This window comes from Thunnus albacares, chromosome 24, assembly GCF_914725855.1.
Source record: "Thunnus albacares chromosome 24, fThuAlb1.1, whole genome shotgun sequence".
Lineage (NCBI taxonomy): Eukaryota > Metazoa > Chordata > Actinopteri > Scombriformes > Scombridae > Thunnus > Thunnus albacares.
In genome coordinates this window covers 4,923,251-4,942,912 of record NC_058129.1, presented here as the reverse complement: position 1 = coordinate 4,942,912, position 19,662 = coordinate 4,923,251, and the positions used below count along the sequence as shown (strand labels likewise).

The window sequence follows — 19,662 nt, the reverse complement described above, 5'->3', positions numbered from 1 at the left end:
GGCGGCCTATCCTTGATTTCACAAATCAAAGTGCGCACACACACACACACGCACACACACACGCGGCAGCGGCTATAAAGTGGAATGACAGAGACGGCTATAAAAAGCATATGAGTCAGCTGCAGAGTGAGATCCCAGTTAGAAGTTGAATGACACAGATCATTAACATTCACACAGATCAGGGCTGCGGTAGAACAGGAAGTGGCTCTCACACTACCTGGGCTATTTTCAGCCATTTTTCTTTGTTTGATGAGAGACATTTTTTTTGACACTGTAATGTACTGAGTGTGCAAAATATTAGATTCTTGACGCTGAAGACGCTCAAATTAGGAGTCAGGAATCAAAATAAAGTCACGTGGTTTGTTTCATGGAAAGACGTGGTGCATTTTTCATACACTACACATATAAATGGAACGTCATATAACCGGATGAAATGTTGTTGGCAGGCCTTTAATGCACCCACAACTCAAATCTCAGTTTCCGCTGTAGGTCACTGACGCAACCCTCGGATAATACAGCAGGACAGGGATGTATACGGGAGTCTGTCCTCCTGCATTGATGTCCTTACTTATTACATCCCATTCCCCGGTGATGTAATATATCCAGGCGCTGTGTGCTTCTGGAAAATGACACTCTGAAGCAGAGCGTTCTCATCAACTTAGATGGTTTGCAATTTTGCTGCAACCTGCGTTTGTAGGTTCACCGTACCGTCTCCTCCCGACGAGCGCTCTCATGAAAAAACAAAGAAAGGCAGCGGCGGAGGACGATAAATTTGAGTGAGCTTAAAAAGTGTAAGAGAAGTCGGCTCAACTCATTGTTTAACCAAATCAAAAAGCAAACTTTTGGCTCCGTATGTTTCTTTTCTGAATAACATGCTGGAGATGTGGCCTGAGGGCTCAAAACTGGAAGAGAAACTCGGTCCAAGATATAGTTCTCGCTAAGATGAATGATGCCTCAGACACAGGCAGGCTGGCTGACACTCCACACGCTGAAAAAAGGATCAGATAGTCACAGACAGCCCCATAGATCAGGTGGCATTTGAGCGAGATGCAGGCGCATAAAGAGTTAGGAAAGCATCAACACAGAAGGGTCATTTTTCTAGATTTTAAAGCTCTTTGAGACAAATGAACTTGATGTTGAAAATAAACATGTAGAATACTGATATTTATTAAAGTGAGGTTGCATTTACATGTAAAATTGTGTACTTGACTCACAAATGGTCACACACATTTGTAAATTTGTCAATTTGTGTAAATTATGTTTTTCTCTCCATAAATCTGCATCTGCATACAGATCTACATCAAAATACACACAGTGAGAGAAATGGGATAAATAAGTCAGATGATTTTTATTAAAAAAATAGTGAAAATGCTACAAAAAAATACACTGTTTTGCAAAATTCGAAGATTCATAGATGTGCACCAAAAACTAATAACTATTTCTTTGCCCCATGGTCAAAATTTCCACTAAATTTCAATGAAATCTAGTTTTTATTTGCTCACTAAAAAGCACCACCAAACACATAATCTCAGTTGTAGCAGTAGAATATATATATATATATTATATATATTTACATACATAAAAATTACATTTAAAAAAACCTTTCTGCACAAATGTTGGCTTGCATTTTATTTTTAAAAAGTGGGTTCATACAGTATTAGTAGGTTATAGATATTACTCTGAGTTTGTGCAGACAGAATCACAAGAAATAAGATAAAACTGCTAACTTGCAAGTCAATTTCTCAGAAGCCAACACGTCTGAAAGAACGATGTTTAAAGGTGAAAACAGTAAACAGAGTCCTCCATTAGTGATCCATCAATCTTATTGACAGGCTTCCAGAGGCTTCCAGAAACCCTGAACCTGTTAACTGGAACTGCCGTATAGAGCACACGGCATTATGGGACAGAGTATGAGATCTGACTGACATGATCCGAGAGATTTTATGATCCTGCTCTACTGTGTGAGCTCCTGAAAGGTGGACCCAATCCTTCATGTCCATGCTGGATGTGAGCGCGGAGATTGCATCCATTTCCCTGAACCATGTTTTGTAGATCAGTTCTGAGAAAACATGATCATGAATGTGTATGGCAGGATTTGTTTTCAGCGAGGTTTAACACGCAGGCGCGGCAGCCGAACAATGAAGCAGTTAGATTCACAAAGCAGGTAAATCTAAGAATCTGCTTTCCACTGTCGCGCTGTTGATGTAAAAATACAGACCAGTGTGAGAAACAAACCCAGGCCGGTATCTAGTAGATAGCAGGTTATTTCCCAGGTTTGATTTCGTGTTGGGTAGATTAAGACGTGCTCTGGTCGCAGGATCCCTGTTGGCTCAGCGCCAGCTCTGCAGCTCTCTTCTCCAAAGGTTTAAAGAATTCATTTTCAGCTGGATCAGAGCTCTGGGAGGCTGCTGAATAGGTCAGTGTGGCTCTGCTTTCTCTATCGATGCAGAGCCTGCTGACTGTGGGAGGCTCGACCTAAGCCCAGGACATATTGACTGAACCCCCCTCTACCCCCCCAACCCCCCAACCCCACACACCTTGTCACTCCACAATAAACACAGACGGATAAATGCTGAGTGGGGGTTTTGACACACAAGAACCACAACAAACTGGACCGAGCTCAGATGGATGGCTCAAGTTACATATTTTTCTATGTGGACAATAGGTAGATATCAGCACCCATTCATCCTCTGTAAGCTTGTTTGGGTTCACCATGTTTACACTTACATAAACAACCTGAATCACACCAGCCCAGAGGTACAGTGGCGCCATACATGTAGGTATACAGTGTATACCCTCCTCTAAGCAGGGTGACTTAGCATCTACCTTTAGTCACAGATACAAATCAGTACACATAGTAGGGCTGCAGCCAATCATGTTTCAGTCTTTCCTGTGATTATAAGTTAAACAAGTGTGGGGAGAAGCTCTGTCTCTTCATCTCACCAGCGAGCTTCATGGAGAGATAGTTAGCAAGCTAAAGACAAAAATTGCCTCATAACTAACGATGCATCAGTTAATGACATTACACATGTGGCTGCTCCGTCACAGGGGGTCTGTTGATCTAAGATCCTCACCACTAAGTAAAAGTGGTAATATAGCAATATGAAAACACTGTATTACAAGAAATAGCATGAAAATGTCATTTAGGTTGAGTACAAGTAAGTAAGCATTACAGAAAAATGTACTTAAAGAAATAGTACTCATGATGCAGAAAAGTGGTCCATGTGAGTATGTTATTATTATTATTATTATTATGGATGCATTAATGTGCAAGCAGCATTTTACTACTGTAGTATTTTGTAGCCCCACATAAGTACAGTACTTCAGTACATGTACTTGATTGCATGCGACCTAGACTGCTGTTACCTCGACAGTTGCTGACAGATTTGAAACTCTCTTTTGTGTTCGTACTGAGTTTGTTCCCATATTAAGCAAATCTGTGTGAGACAATTGCCGTGCCCCAGTTGCATACCACATACTGACTGAAGACAGTACAAGTTAATCTTTGTAGTATGGAAATTATACATGCGACATGGAACGTCAATCAAAGTGTGACACTGCTGATTAACCTTAATAAGACCTCTGTGGCAGCCTGCGTGGGTTTGTACAGACTGATTGACTGACATCTCTCTGACTTAGCTTTGTTGCACCTCTTAGGGAGGGACAAATTACATCTTTATCATTCATATTATTCGTATTATACTTATCATTCTTATTTATTATCTTCTTATTATTCTTTTTATCCCTGCAGCTACGTACTCTGCTCACTGCTTATAATTAGCATGTAGCATTAAATAACACAACCCTCTTCTCGGCACACTCAGAGATCTTCCTGTTACAGTCTAAGGCCCCGTCAAGACAGAGCGTGTTTTGCAACCGTACTGCACTGCCTTTTTTTGTTGAAGCCTACAATTAAAAAAAAGAGCAGCTTCTTGCGTCTTTTTTTTTTTTAAATTGCTGCTAGGCAACCACTGAATCACCTGTCTTTAGTCTAACCATTATTTTGCTGTGAAGTAAACTCACACCAGGCCTGTTGTTTTCTGTTCAGATCAAGGTAACTACAGTTGGTAAAGTCTGTGTATCCAGCAACAGCCACCATTAGTTCGTCCTCCATGACTGTTATCTCCACTTGTTGTCGTCACCACCACAGAAGGCCCATCTCTCAATTCATCTGATTGGACAATGAGGGAAAAAATGCAAATGACGTCTGGTGCTTTTCCGCTCTGAGTTTAAGTTTTTTCAACTCGAGGCGTTCAGAGCACTCCTGCAAAAATAATGGGAGAGCGGAAAATCACGAGGTGCTCAGCAACACAAAAGCAGTGAGCAAAAAGCTTCACTCTCATTGAAAACAATTACAAAAAAGCCACCCCAGGCTGCTAAAAAGCGCTCCATCTAATCAGGGCCTTACTTGGTCTGGTCTCTAATTGCAGCTTGTTGCCACAGAGACTGCTGCTCAGCAAAAGTTACAATGTCTCGCTTTAAGAGAAGCACTTGCCTTTAATTTGGAGACACTGAAAATTCAAATGTAGATCAAACAGGCTTAACAACAGGCACGTTTCAACGTTGAAACATTCATACTCACAGATGATACCGGTAGCATAATGCAGCTTTAATTTAACTTGCTGGAATTTAATAACAACAGACTTGATGGAGATCAACTTTAATCTACAACAGAATAACTTTAATAACTCTTTAATAGGAAAATCACTTTTGAAGACATATGGAGCAGACATTGGCACAGAGTTTTTGTGTTGAAGATTAAATGTGAATCTTTAATACTGTATCTGACTTTTTTGTGATTACAGATCAGTTCAAGTCATAAAGCTTCGAATTGTCCTTAAAACCGTGAAAACCAAAATAGCACCCGATAGTGTAATTATCCTTGATGTTCATTTCACCTGCACGCACATAAAGAAAGGAAGTAAATGTGTTGTTTCAGTCATTAAAACAACAATAACAGCAATATGCTGACTATTTATCTTTTGTGAACTAAATGCTGACATAAAATCATCACAGAAAATCTGGAGTCATAAGAGAATATTGTTTCTTCCATCTCTATGCCACACACACTAAACATGAGGATGCACATTCTTAGTAATCATACATTTGGGAACAAGTATGTATTAACTGTAATATGAGGGTAACAAAATGAAAATATTAATGTTGATGGAATTCCTGGACTGTCAATTCAATTTGTCGTTTTCATTCTGTGCAGTGTCTGGACTAAATAAAATGCGAGGTGAATGACGTCACTTATGACCACTTTTCAAGGTAAATACTGTAAATGACAATCATTATCATCCAAGTGTTGGCAGTAATGAGAGTGAGGAAGTGAGGGGAAATGATCAGCCCGAGGAGAGAGAGAGCAATCAGCATATAGATTTATTAGCCTGAAAGGGAGTGAAAATGTGAAAGGTCACTGTGAGTGATTGAGGGCAGATAACTGTGGTCAAGACTGTGATCCTTATGTAACACCGTCAGTGTGAACATTCACCTCAGGCAGTGCCTAAGAAGCAGTAAGGACGTCATCATCATTTATAAAGACCTTTTCAGGAAACAGGAGCAAGGTAACATTAGAAATTACAGGAAGTAGATCTCCAAAGAAAATGAAATTTGGATTTGACATGTTATTAAATGTAAAAAAAAAATCTGGACATCTGCATTGATATCTTCTAGGGGCTGTTTACAATTGGTTTTAATATGCATGTCGGTGATCCGAACACAAGTGGACAGCCGAGACACATCGTCATTCACACCTGTGTCTATCATGTGTCTCCAAGGTGTCCAGCTAACCATTTGTGTTCAGATGTCGTTACCGCCTACATCACTTCCGCTAGAAGGTCAAAGGGTCCTGTGCACAGTTATCACATCAATATGTCGCCAGTTTTGTTTCATACGTGCCAACTAAGAAAACAAAAATGTTTCAAGAACTAATATACATGTACGGGCTATTCTAACTGAGACTGGCAGGACAAAGTCACTTGGTGTTGGTGCGCTATCACCAAAACAACCACTACATCCTGCATTGATGACATATTTTCCTGTTATGTCCTTGACGGGGACACATCAGGACACATTAGCATTCACACTACAAAAGATACATGGTCAAATGCATCCTAGACCCATCCCAGGTTTGAGTAATTGGATCACAGTGCATCTTGGTGGTCGTTTACTCTTGTATGTGGCGCTGTCCACTTGTGATCCAATTGCCAATGTTGAACTTTGGGGTCTTAGGTGATTTTAAGTGAGGTTTCCATTCAATGTCAGTGTATAAGCATGAATTTTAACAACGCTGCTGGTGAAAATGTGAACAAACTGGACCTTTATCTTGAATTACTGTATATAATGAAATTCCACAACATGGTAGGTTTTGATAGAAATTTGAGAGTACTCCGATGTCTGTGTCAGTTATCAAGAAAAAAAACAGATTAAGAGTTTACAGCCAATGTACTGTAAAGTCTAACATCAGCATGCTAACGTGCACACAATGACAGTGCTAACATGCTGATGTTTTCAGATAAGGTTAGTTTAGTGTGTTAGCGTGCTAACATTTGCAACCTACAGCTAAGGGTTATGGGAATGGCATTAGTTTTGTAGGTATGTAGTCATAAACCAAAGTACTGGACAAATAGAAATTTTGACCTGATGATGGTGCTAGAAGAAACTTCCTTCTGACGGAAACATGAACACATGGTTCAACAATGAGGCTTGCCCGATTGCCTGGGGCAAGTCAAATGCCATGTTGGGCTACTAAATCTAGCAACTCATTTGCTCAATCAGGCAAGTGGTAAAAAAAAAAAAAAAAGTATAAAACAATGAAATAAAAAATGTTTCAATCACTTTTTTCGATCATTGTCTTATCATAAATTATGTTCTCATTCTCTGGCACACAGCATAGCCCCCTTCCCTTGCACACATTGGAGAATATTGGCACACGCTGTTGGCCGATCAAGAATTCAGTAGGCTAGTAGTGTGATGCATGAAACAATAAACATCTCTCAGGATTATGTGAGCTCTGTGAAATAGAGGAATCAGTGGGGCATGTAATTTTTCACTGTCATAAATACTCTTGAGAACAAGAAACATTAAAGAGGGAAATCAGGAAGCTTAGAGCAGAAGAAATTAGTCCAAAAAATGTATTTTGCTGAGTCTATTCCTTTATTTAAAAGGAACTAGGCTGATCAAAAGAATTTAGTGCTCAGTGACATATAGAGGTCATACCATTTTCAATTTGCAAGAGTGTTTGTTGCTTTGCATCTATGACTCTCTCATCTATGACTGCTAATAAATAAAACAATTTGTATAGGTGCAAGTAAAAAATGACTTTGGGCAAGTGGGTCAGAAATGTACTTGCCTGAAGTCAATTTTTACTTGCCCCTCTACAAATTGTTTTACTGGGCAAGTGAAAACATTAATGTTGACCCCTGGAACATCTGTAATGCCTTTCATGGCAGTCCATCCAATAGTTGTAGACACATTTCACATAAAACCACAAATGTCAAGTTCGTGGTGGTGCCAGAGGAAAAGTCAAGAGATCACAAACATCAGTGGGATACATCTTCTTGGAACCATGAATGTCTGTACAAAATCTGGTGTCAATAAGATTTAGAAATATTTCATTGGATAAATGAAAAGTATGAGCGGCAGGTGGTGCTAGAAGAAAAGTAAGGAGATCACCAAAGTCACTACAGTTTATCCTCTGGGGACCATGAATGTCTGTATAACATCTCATGACAATCAATCTGATAGTTGTTGAGATATTTTAGTTTGGACCAAAGTGGTGAACCAAACGACTGACCAACATTGCCGTCCCTAAAGTCATGCACCAAACGTGTGGCTCTAGCAAATGAAACTGTCGCTACTGTTTGACAAACCAGACAGCAGAACTTAATCTAAAGTGAAAAAGTTGTTATGAATTAGTGAAGGTCAGTACAATAGGAGTCAAACAATAGAACAGAAATTAAAGCAATGTATTGGCTGTAACTTTGGAATAAAACGTGTTTGCAGTACAACTCTTGTACCTAGGTGTTCATATTATACTTCAGAATCACTAAAGCTGTGTGGTTGATAAACAACAACATAATGGAAGTTAAACAGCCGAGAGGCCTCCGATTGTGCCCACGCCAGGAGCCAATCACAAGCCCCTGCAATGATCTGTTGTTGAGCATGAAAGAGCATCTATTTGAAATGAGATATAGTGTTGTCCAGGAATGAGTGTTTCCATTTAACATCTACTGTTTTAACAAAGCTGACCACAAGGCATGGGAATGGGGCTCTCAGTGTGACAGCGGCGCAGCTCCTCAAAGCGCAAAAGCTCTCAACTCAGGTGGCCACTTGGCAGATCGGATGTGAGGATTTGGAGGGGAGGTCACAGAGGAGCAACATCAGGAGTGTGGGTGTACCAGGTGGCTCTCATAATTGTTTGACATCCTCTTTCTCTTCTCTATTCACACTAGACGGAGCAGCTATGCTGGACAGATCACTGCCAACCACAGAACCCTATCGCCAAAAACATCAATACTGGACGACTCTGTCAAAGCTCAGAATATGTTCAATGCCAATGGTTTCTTTTCTCTTAGCGTCTTGCTCTCTGCAATATCTCTGTGTAGCAAGTATGGTATGGTTAAGGTTAGGGGAAAATATCAAGAAAAACAACAAGATCAGTCATTTTAGCAAGTGCCCCAAAACAACATAGATTTACATTCAAGTGACAGAAGCCCTCTAGTGGCCGTCGTACATATAAATTACGCAAAGGAGGAAATCGGGCGATGTTATTATAGAACGACAAAGCTCAGAAAGCAATTGTGACTGTTAGCCATTACCTCACCCGCTACAGTAGTTCAACAACCTGCCCTGTCCTGATGTCATCAAGCCTCACACGGATGAATTTAGATGTGTGTGACCGGCTCTTGACCACATGAAGTTAACTATAGTTGACTCTTCTCTCCTACTTTCTGTTCTTACTTTTCTACCTCTACTTGTTCCTCTCCGTCACCTCATATCAAGCACAAGACATTTAAGAGCAGAGAAGGATAAAAGATGACGTTTAACTGGATATTCTGACCGAAACGCTGTTAATTTCCTCAATCTTAATGTACTATATTGCTCCTGATAGTCCACGTTTTTTCAGTTTAATTTGGTTTTACAGTATCCTGGGGTGGTGTGTGTCCATATACATTATACAATCCTATCAATCTTGGGTTCGCAGTGCAGTAGACTCTGTCATACTCTTACATCAACTTATTGCATAAGACAGCAGCATACATCATGTACTGAGCAATTTAATGGAAGAAACTGTAAGTGTAGAGTAGCTACTTTTTTTCTTTTTTTTGAGCAAATAGTGCTGTTAGGCAAATCGTCGCACTGTGCTCACATAAACAAAACTCATGTCCAGTGACTGACAATTCATTTAACAGGACAAACATCATCCTCAATCATCCTAATGGGCCACACGGAGCTTAACAGAGATTCAAACATAACCTTTTCCCTAGTCCACTGTATACATGCAGACCTGGTTTGAAAAGCTTTTTAAAAGGGCATATGAAGAGAGGTACCTTACTGGGGAATAAGGCAAACACAGATAATCCCATTAGTGCCAAGTGGTGGGGAATTTAGATGTGCTCATCTGAAGGCAGCTCAAAAGATATTTGGGCTATATAGTCATCAGTTCTCATATCTGACACTACCAGCTATGGACAATACTGAACAAAATATCCACCCTGCTCAAAAAAGGCATTTTCTACATTAGTTAAATACTATAATACAATATGGCACACAGCAGTTGGGATATGGATTCAGGCTTATATCTGTCCCTGTAAAAATAATCCATTTGAATACCTATGCAGACAATAGGACTGTTAGACTAATTGATGCCATGCCCATAAGTAAATGGAGGTATTAGTCTGACCCTTAGGTGTTTCACAGGAAAAAAAAAAAAAAACATCCTGCTTGCAACATCTTCATTTTCTCACAATTATGAAGGCAAAGTAATGAATGGTTTTACTATAATTACATTTTGGTTGTTTCATTATTGAGAATAGCTTGGAAACTAAATACAATTCATCTCCAGGGAGGATTTTTTTTGTGTGTTTGTGTCTTCTTTGGGATAACTTACATTTTTTTTTGAATTTCCGCATGACTGGTGTTGTGTTGAATTTGACAGTAACGGTGTAACCAAACCACAAAAGAAAATCTAGTTTCCTAAATGGAATCTTTCCTATAAGCGGAGACGACGTGGCTATAATTACAATCTTCACCTCTGATTGACAACATTACTGTATGTCAGATAAATTACTCCACGTGTCACCTATAATGGAAATGCCACAGAGGTTAAATGAGGCCTATTAATTGGGTAACCCACTTAAACCCCTTTTTTCCCCTCCCTCCACCAGCCTCGCCGTTATCTCATGTGATCTGATCTGCTCTCCGTACAGCGGTTCACCGTTCGAACAATATGGAAGCGCTGCCGTGCACTGCAGCAGCTAACCTCCTCTCTCCTCTTCCTGCCTCATTAGCATGCTGCTCAGGGATCTACCCATTCATAAAAGGACTGTCGTGGAGTGGGCCGGGCATCTCGAAAGGGACAAAACCCTCCCCAAGGTCAGCGTTCACAACCGCCGCAGGAAGACACAATGGCGGAAATCACACGTGAACGCATCCGTGTGCAGCTCCCGTGCAACCTAGACGGGTGAACAATGCAATGCACTGCAACAATCTGTCGTCATTAATGCACACGAGGCTCTGTGAGACACACACACACACACACACACACACACACACAGTGTCGGCTGATATGAACAATGAGGCTGACAAAGGCAGCGATTTTAAAAAGTATGAGGGATCACAGGACATTCGTGCAGATGAGATAAACCACATTGAGACTGTAACATAACTGACAGATTTGGGGATGACAGAGTCTGTGTATCTATGTCTTGTTGTCAAGTAGGAGGCACTGTGGGATGAGCGAGAGAGCAAATCAAAGCTACAGAGGTACCCGTATGTGAGCCACTTCCACCCAGTCAGCCATCATAATCACTGCTGGTTTGATGTACACAGACAAAACACAGAAATATAAAGAAGACATCTCGAAAACCAAATAAAAACTACCCCACTGATACATGATGATGTATCTGCATGCCAATATTAGAATATTATCCCTTCACTGATGAAAGGATAACTGATGTGATAGATATGTTGCTGTTTGATTGATTGCATATTTAGTGTAGAGCTGGTCAATGAGATATAGACTGTCTGTGAAAACCTTAATTGACTTAATAATCTTTTTGTTTTATCAGATTCATACCGATATGATCAGTATGCATGGATATATTATTACCACTCTCATTAATGGTGTTCATTTCAATTGGACAATGTGGTGGCCTGTCATTGCTCAAATTTGAAGGATAAAAACTGGAATACCTTACTGTTGTTTCAATGAAAATGGTCAGATTAGAAGAATGAATAGGAATGGGCGATATGGGGAAAATCCTCCATCACTGTATATGTAATTATGTCTCAATATTGACATGTATATATCGGGATATACAGAAAAAATCTATCAAGAAACTGCTTATGGATAAAATGACCAGACAGGCATGTGGTGTTTTTGGTTAATCCAGTGAATCAAATACCTCATGAATAAAAAAGCAAATCATCACATTGATGCAAAAATAGTTAATAACTCAACCCTGTTAACATTAGCTTCTCAATGCTCCACTGTGTTCACAGGCTAGTTGTTAACTGTGTCTGTCTGCTGTGTGGAGCTGAGCAGAAGGGTTTTTAGAGATTTTTCACTGAAAACAGCTGTCTGTTGCTACTGGAAACAGTCAATCAAAATGAGCTGAAAGACACTAAAACGCTTGATAGAACTGAGGGGAACTGATATGAGATGAGATAACTCTACGGTTCGTCACTACAAGCAACACATTTCACATACAAGTAGTCATTTGATCATAAAAATATCGAATATAGCAGCTTTAAGGAATAGCTACCAAGGTATAAACGCTATGGGAGACGGATACATATATATTGAAAAATGTGAAATAGTATTTTAATATATTAGGCCTCTCAATATAGGCAACAGTTAATGAAATTGTAAGAGTTGATAACTTTGTTTTGTGATAACAGCCAATAGGAGGCAAGTATGACTGCTAACAAGCTCTTCAGTTAACTGAGGGCTGAAACCATTAGGTGATTAGTCAATCAACAGAAAATTAATTGTTGACAATGTGATAATCGATTAACCATCATTTAACAAGCAAAAATGCTAATAATTAGCTGATTCCAGCTTCTCAAAATTTGAGGATTTGCTGCTTTTCTCAATTTTATATGATTGTAAACTGAAGGTCTTTTGGTTTTGAACTCTTGGTCGGACAAAACAGGTTATTTGATGATGTCCCCTTGGACTCCAAGAAACTGTGGCGGACATTCTTCATTATTGTCTGACTTTTTGTAGGCAAAATGACTCATACAGATATCTGAAAGAGTAATAGACAATGAAAATAATCATACTGGTTTACATACTGGTTTTGAAAGTGACAGACCTTGTTACACATTATTAACTTTTTTGGTGAGATTTAGTCATAAAACTCTTGCACTCTGTCTCATTTAAAGCTGGTATATTTGTTTATATGTATAGATTTATCTGATATACCTGATTATGGTTGTTTTTTTTTACTTTTATTCCTGTTCTTGTATCACCACAGATGCACGTGACAAAAAACTCAGTTGTGCAGAGATTTTTTTTCAGTTATTTAAAGTGAGATTTTGTTAAAATGACAGATTTGTTTTTCCAAATGTAGAGCTGAAGCCTTTTCCAAACCCTGAGAGCAAACGCATTACTTCACAAGACTCCATCTGTGTTTAGATTTTGTTTCAGAGCCCCCCATCTGAGAACTGATATCCTTGTCGTTACACATCATTTACAGCAGAACAGCATAACTGTATGGAAAGAGATAACAGATGAATGTAGGAACTTTAACATTGGTCTCCCTAAACCGTGCATCCCCCTCTTCTAAAACACACACACACTTACTCCAAGGTCTTATGGCGCAATCAGACAGGTTCAAATAACATGATGTCTTCACTGAGCTCAGGCGCTGCCCTATTTTGGTTGAAGGAGCTGCCCACTATCAAATGAAGGACAAGTGAACGTGGAGGGCTGGGTGCAAATCAATAGGGATCAACCTCTTGGTATCGCTGCCACCCGTCCCTCAGGCTCAGAAGAGCTCAGATCAATGCAGATGTGTGCGGTTGACAAGGATCTAAAGAGAGAGGACGCTGTGGACGCTGTCCTCCTTTCCACTTGCACACAACACCGGCTAAGATTAGACATTCAATTGGACCTGAACGGTGGGGGAGTGCGGGGAGGAGACGCATGTGTGCACAGAGCTCTCAGTGATTGTGTTTTGAGATTATTTTACATCATAGCAGTGATGTAGAGTAGTAGTAGTAGTACAAGAAGCAACATGATTGGTAATAGTAGCACAAGGAGTTTACAGTATTAGAAGAGGTAGAAGTAATAATCAAGGTAGTAGCAGTAGACGTAGATAGAGCTGTCCAGTTCCAGAAACTCCATAATTACTTAGCCAGGTGCTGCAAGTTCCATCTTTCAAATTCACAAATGAGTGAAATTACCAGGGAGGATGAGACGCCTGTGAAGCCAATTCATTACTTTTCAGAGTGTTTTTGTGTAAAAATAGAGATATTTTTCTCTCATGCTGTGGTCGTGTCAAGTGGGGACATTTTCTACTCCTGAGTGGGAAAGATCCAAAATCAAGTCCCCTTGAACTCACCATTCCTGGTGGGAAACTCTGATACTTCTCTGAACTCCTACATCTCTGTAAATGTTTTCTCCAGGGCAGGATTAACCCTCTAGTCTAACAGGCCCCCGGGGCAAAAATTAGCTGTGGGCCCTCAGGCTCTCACACTCTCTGCTCATGTTGTATGTATCAGTTATAAATGCATAATTATTTTGTGCTAGCTTGATTAAGTAATTTGGGTATGTGCATGTAAACTGAAAAAGTACAGGCTTTTAAATAACATGGGGTTTCAAAGTTAGGTCATAATGCATGTGTTGCCTATCATTTCAGCTCCTGTTGTAATTTAGTCGTACATACAGTAGTAACAAACAAATAAGTAAATAATCAAATTACCACAAACTAATTGCCACATGACATTTCAGTCTGGGGCCCCAAAGGTAGTTGCCCATGTTGCCAAATTGGTAGTCCATCCTTGGTTGCTACAAAAAGCAACATGGCAGCATGATGAAATGATTAGTCGGTTAATCTATTAGTTTATTGGCAGGAAATTAATCAATAACAACTTTTCATCTTTATAGTAATGTTTTCAAAATGTCAAAAATTCACTCGTTCCAGCTTCTCAAATGTGAAGATTTGCTGCTTTTCTCTGACTGACATTATGGTAATTTGGACTAATTGATAATTTTGCTTTAATGAATTGTGATGAGCATTTTCCACTATTTCACGACATCTTTTAGATTTTAATTGGCAGATGAATTGATAATGACAATAATCTTTAGTTGCAGCCCTAATTATTTTAACTGTTATCATTAGTGGGTTTGTTTTCAATGGGACATTTTAGTATCCTCTGATTGTCTAACTGTGAAGAATTTCAATGGTTCCAGCGTCTTAAATCTGAATATTTGCTATTTTGCTTCATCCTTTATGATCTTTGGCTTTTGAACTGACAAAAATAAACAAAAAATAAACATCACGCTGGTCTCTGGGAAACTGTGACTGGAATTTACAATATTTTCTGACATCTTATAGACAATTCAATGATTACGCAGGTAAATATACTGCAGATTAATCAATAATGAACATAATCATTTGCTGTAGCTCTAATAACAACAAAACAGCATGTTTAGCCTTTAAAGTGGACTTTTAAGGTTGTCCTGGTGCTACAGACTACTGGTGTTTTTCATAAATATGCTCAGAAATGCTTATGCTGTAATATGTAAGTTATTACACTGCAGACTTCTGGCATCACAGGTAGGAAACCCAACATTACATAAGGTGAATATAGTGCTGTGAGTTTGCTGTGAAACTACTAGCGAGTCTGACATTTTGGTTCACACTTAGGATAAAAAAAACAAAACAAACTTGGAAAACACCGCCGCTCGGCCCAGGTTTAAATGTTTGGAGCCGCGGCCCCGCTGTTAAGATGAATGGAGGGTTTTCAGAGAGTCAGGTGATGGAGGATCCCATTGTGAGGAACAGCACACTGGCCGTGTCCACTGTGTGATGTTTCACCTCAGGCTAGAGGAATCAAAGCACCACCTGCGGACCACAGAAGCCACTCTTGCACAACAAACGCTACTCTCCATGTCAAATATCCTCACTTGAAATGTCAGAGATCTTCCTCTTGCTGTGAGTAACCAAACACGCGCTACACCTGCATCGACTGTTACCCTACACTGAGACTGCATGTTTAAATGAGACAATGAGGCAGGGGTACACAGTATTTGTTCAATCTTTTTACACTTGTCAGCTCGGTGTATAATCAAGACATATTTAGAGAGATTACATATGCATCTGTCTGAGCCGGCACACAACCTGCACTGCTAGGCTTCCCCAAGGCAGGTAGCCATTAACTCAACAAGAGCTTGACATTATCGTTTGAGTCACTCTGCTCTCTCTGTAACGCTGCCAACCACATACACAGGACTTGAGCAAACCTATAATCACGAAGGTGAGAGAGATGGGTCATTGTTAAAGAAATTAGCAGTTTTACTTAAATGACTGTTTTCCCTCCAAATGCCAAGAGGTGAGCCTGGAGAACGCGGAAACTGCTGCGCGCCTCAACCTGAGACTGGCAGCGGATAAAACATGAGTATGAGTTTACTGCCGAGACATTGCTAATGTGATGCAGCAGCAAGGCATCTTCGGTTGACATCAATGGAAGCGTCCCTCAGTGACTGATACCTGAAGGCAAAGTCGGGGGCTTGGCAGCTACAGTCTGGATTTAACTATATCTTTAAAAAAAAAAAAAGCTGCATTCACCAGTGTCCAATACCATCACTTTTTCTTCTCTTGTGTAGCATGTGTGCATATTTTAAAGTGGACAACCGACTAACCTTGAAGTAAGACTCTGAAGTAGCTTAGGTCAGGCTTTACCAACTCACAACACTTATAAAAGCCTTGGTATGTAGAGAGTGTTTAGCGCTATCAGGATATAAAGCTTCCAGCAAAGAGGATTCATGTAAAATATCCAGAACCATAAAGTAAATGGTCATAACAGTGGTTTTCTGTTTTTTAAATAAGCAACCCCGTGAGATAAATTAAAATACAGCAGTCTCCTGGTCCTTTGTGTACACACACAGTGTGTGTGAGCATGCGTGAGTGTTTACATAAGTGAGAGTGTGAGGTCTACAACCATATGAATGCTGGAATTATCTTGCCTAAAAAGTCTGTGTTGTCTTTGCCAGGATTAAGACATCCAACAGCAAAGACAAAAAGGAAGGGGATATAAAAGAATGTGAATCATTGTTTGATGAACACACACACACACACAAAGAGAGAGAGAAAAGGGATTTGTCTTCATGTGTGTTTTCTATCTCTAAATGTAAGCTAGCCTTGCAAACTAGGCCCAGCTCATGAGCATGTGGGTCTATCTAAATCTAAATGCATTGGATTCGTATAAGCAAGCAGATGGCCTGATTAGATTCGCGCTTTTGACGCCTGTGCTTGTCTCTCTGCCACTGGCTGGGTGAATGGAGGCCATCTGGGATTGGCCAGGGCTTCTGTGAATGGAGCAGGGGAGCGCCATTCAGCACCGCGGACAGCTCCGCGCTGCCATGGAGCTCTCCGCGGTGCTGAACGCCGCTTTGGTGGCTCAGCGTGCTCACAGCGGCCACACACACACACACACACACACACACACACACACACACACACACACACACACACACACACAAACAACTCTGACCGAGGCCTTCGCGTTTCCTGGACACCCATTACAGCCCGCTATGACCCAGCTTCGACTATTAGAAGCTGGTAAACAGTGCATGGTAATCAAACAGCGAGCTCAGGCCTCGCTGTGCGGCTTTCAGCACACCGAAACGAGGCCTATAGGTGCGGACCGAGTAATGAGCAAATACAAGTCGGAGCGAAAACAGCCTTCCGCCACATTAAGCAGGGAAACCACCTCTTGACTTTATTGAAACGCTCTCGATATGGAGTGGCGCGGCCATGATGAACACCTGGCGGACTGCGACAGCACACATAGGACACACAGGCTCCCAGAGTTGTTTGCATATGCCAACAGCTTCCTTACTGCCCATTAAAATGTTATAAACGCTCGGCTGTAAAAACTCAGGCTATAGTGCAATCCTAACAGCCCTATCGACCGGCTGATCAGGCAGACTGTGACCTGAAGAAGCGCCAGGCAGGTCCTCAATGTCAAAGAATGAGTGTGAACTGTACAGGGGGGGACACAGAAGCGGATCTGGATGCTGAAAAACAGTAGCAGGGCCTCCATCTGCACATTAGCATGGGGCCTAAAAACACAATGAGGAGATGAATGAACATGAGGCCTGGAGCCGGGAGTCTCCTTGAATCTGTCATCCGTCTCCATGGCGACAGGAGGAGGAGGAGGAGGAGGAGGAGGACCAAAACTGGCATCTATCCGGGCCCAAATCAACAGATGGCCACCACATCACCCCCAAACACTATCCCACCACCCCACCACCACCAACATCACCATCATTCCCCCCACCCCCCACCCCCACCCCCCCTCTCCTTTGCAGCCTACCTTGCACTGCTCCATGCACGTCCTCACTGAATATGCCCCAGGCTCATATTTCTGAGTCAGGAGCTCAAAGTCCTCGTATTTCTCCTGGGCGTGCTGGTCGTAGCGCTGGTACGCCTGGACGCACAGGCTGCATCTGGTCGTGTCGCCATCGCCGAGCACGTCGAGGCTGCAGTTCAAATTGTCCGGACTTGTCGACCCGTAAAACAAATCCAGCAGAGAGTGGGAGTTACAAAAGGAAAGGTACAAATCGCTCATATTTACAGCCCGCGTCCCCTCTTTGTCGGAAAGGCCCCTGCACAAATGGTCGGCATCTGCGAAAGTAAAGCAGTTCTTAGATAAACTATCCTGGTGGCAAGTTTCAAGCCGCCACAAATGTTTGGTAGAGTTTCCTATAAAAATAGCATCTGGTTTTCCTCTGAGGCTGCTGTGTGCTGAGTGGGTCTGGGGTGAGAGGGGGTAGGAGGATGCGAACTTGTCCCGGGTCCGGGCCAGTTTGGCCTCGGCGCAGAACCACAGGTGATCAGAGAGGAGGATGGTTAAGAACAAGAGGGATGCCAAGGACAGTCGCCATCTCTGCGCCCTCTCTGAGTCGGTGAATGGCTTTTGGTTGTCGCGGGGGGGCTCTAGCCAGATTTGGAAGCCGTCGTCATCTTCTTGCTGCCAACACGTCCCAGCACCCCTGGTCATATTTTGGGAACCGGCCGACTCCACCGTGGGGGCTCCTCTGCCGCAACAGTCATTGACGTGGGGTCCGCTTCGCGTTTTCCTCCCCTCAAGTGTCGGGTGGTGGGTTGTCCCGGCTTGCCTTTGCGATCAGCGGTAATTCCCATTAAAATGAGCGTGGGCCGGATGGGAAATTAGACGCTGGCGACCACGGGCCGCATCCTCCATGGCTGACCGGTGAAGCCGCTGTCCTCCCGTCCGCCCCGAGCTCCGCGCCGCGCCGCTCCGCTCCTCTGCGTAGCCTCGACTCCGTTTTTAGAAACACTCACCGACGCTTTTACGTTTCCCCCGGCCTCGGTCGTGCAGGGACAAGGGCGCTATCCTCTTCCAACATGGCGAAGCTGTGTGCCTTTGTGTCGGCGGATGGGCCTACAGCCTGTAACAGACCTCTTTTCTTTTTCAAGCCCTCACCGTCTTCATCTCGCTGCCGTTGTCAAGTTGCCGCCATGTTCGCCAAGAGACGGTGTGTGTTTGCAGGAAGCTGCGTCAAGTCAGCAACAATAACTAAAAGTATTTCCGGTCTTAGCATAATAAATAAAGGGCACACACATGCCAGTGTGATTTGAAAATGGAAGCTTTTACCCCTGTGTGTGTCCTGTTATCTAGGCCAGTGGTTCTCAAAGTGGGGCTCGGGGTCCTTGAGGGGGTCCCAAGCAAAAAGGGGAATAATTAATTTTCACTGTAATTCCATTCATAAGTAACACAGTGACAGAATGTTTGACTATTTTGGTCATGGGTTTCATACACTTTCTGTTATAAAAAATCTAAAAGCAAAAATCTTATCAGATGGGGGTCTGTGGTCTAATTTTTGTCAGTTAAGGGTCCTTGACGTGGAAAAGTGAGAACCACTGATCTAGGGCAGTGCTTCACAGCCTTTTTGGTGTGTGACACATTCAAATGAAGCAGCGTCTATTTGTAACTACTCATCACAGGTTATGTGTTTAAAGTGGTTATTTCATTTGAAGGACAGAGCTCTGAAGTGGTGAAAGTAACCAGTATCTCACAGGGGGAAACAATAGCAAAAGTCAGGAAAAATAAACATATTTTCATGTAGGCCTACCGGAAATAATTAACTCTATTATTACCCTTCAGATTTATCTTGTGGTCCCTTGGGGGCTCCTGACCTCCAGGTAGGAACAAATGATCTTGGCTATACTGCTGGGGTCC

The 19,662-nt window shown here is 41.7% G+C and overlaps 1 protein-coding gene across 1 annotated transcript in view; it reads right to left on the bottom strand.

Moving 5' to 3' along the window:
* The window catches only part of nalf1 (NALCN channel auxiliary factor 1), a 34,540-nt gene extending 15,569 nt beyond the window's left edge, over nt 1–18,971 (bottom strand). Inside the window, exon 1 of the mRNA XM_044345422.1 lies at nt 17,773–18,971. Within this exon, the coding sequence (XP_044201357.1) occupies nt 17,773–18,459 (687 nt within the window). The 5' untranslated portion in view covers nt 18,460–18,971. The remainder of the gene's footprint in view (nt 1–17,772) is intronic.
* Between the last annotated feature and the right edge of the window lie 691 nt (nt 18,972–19,662).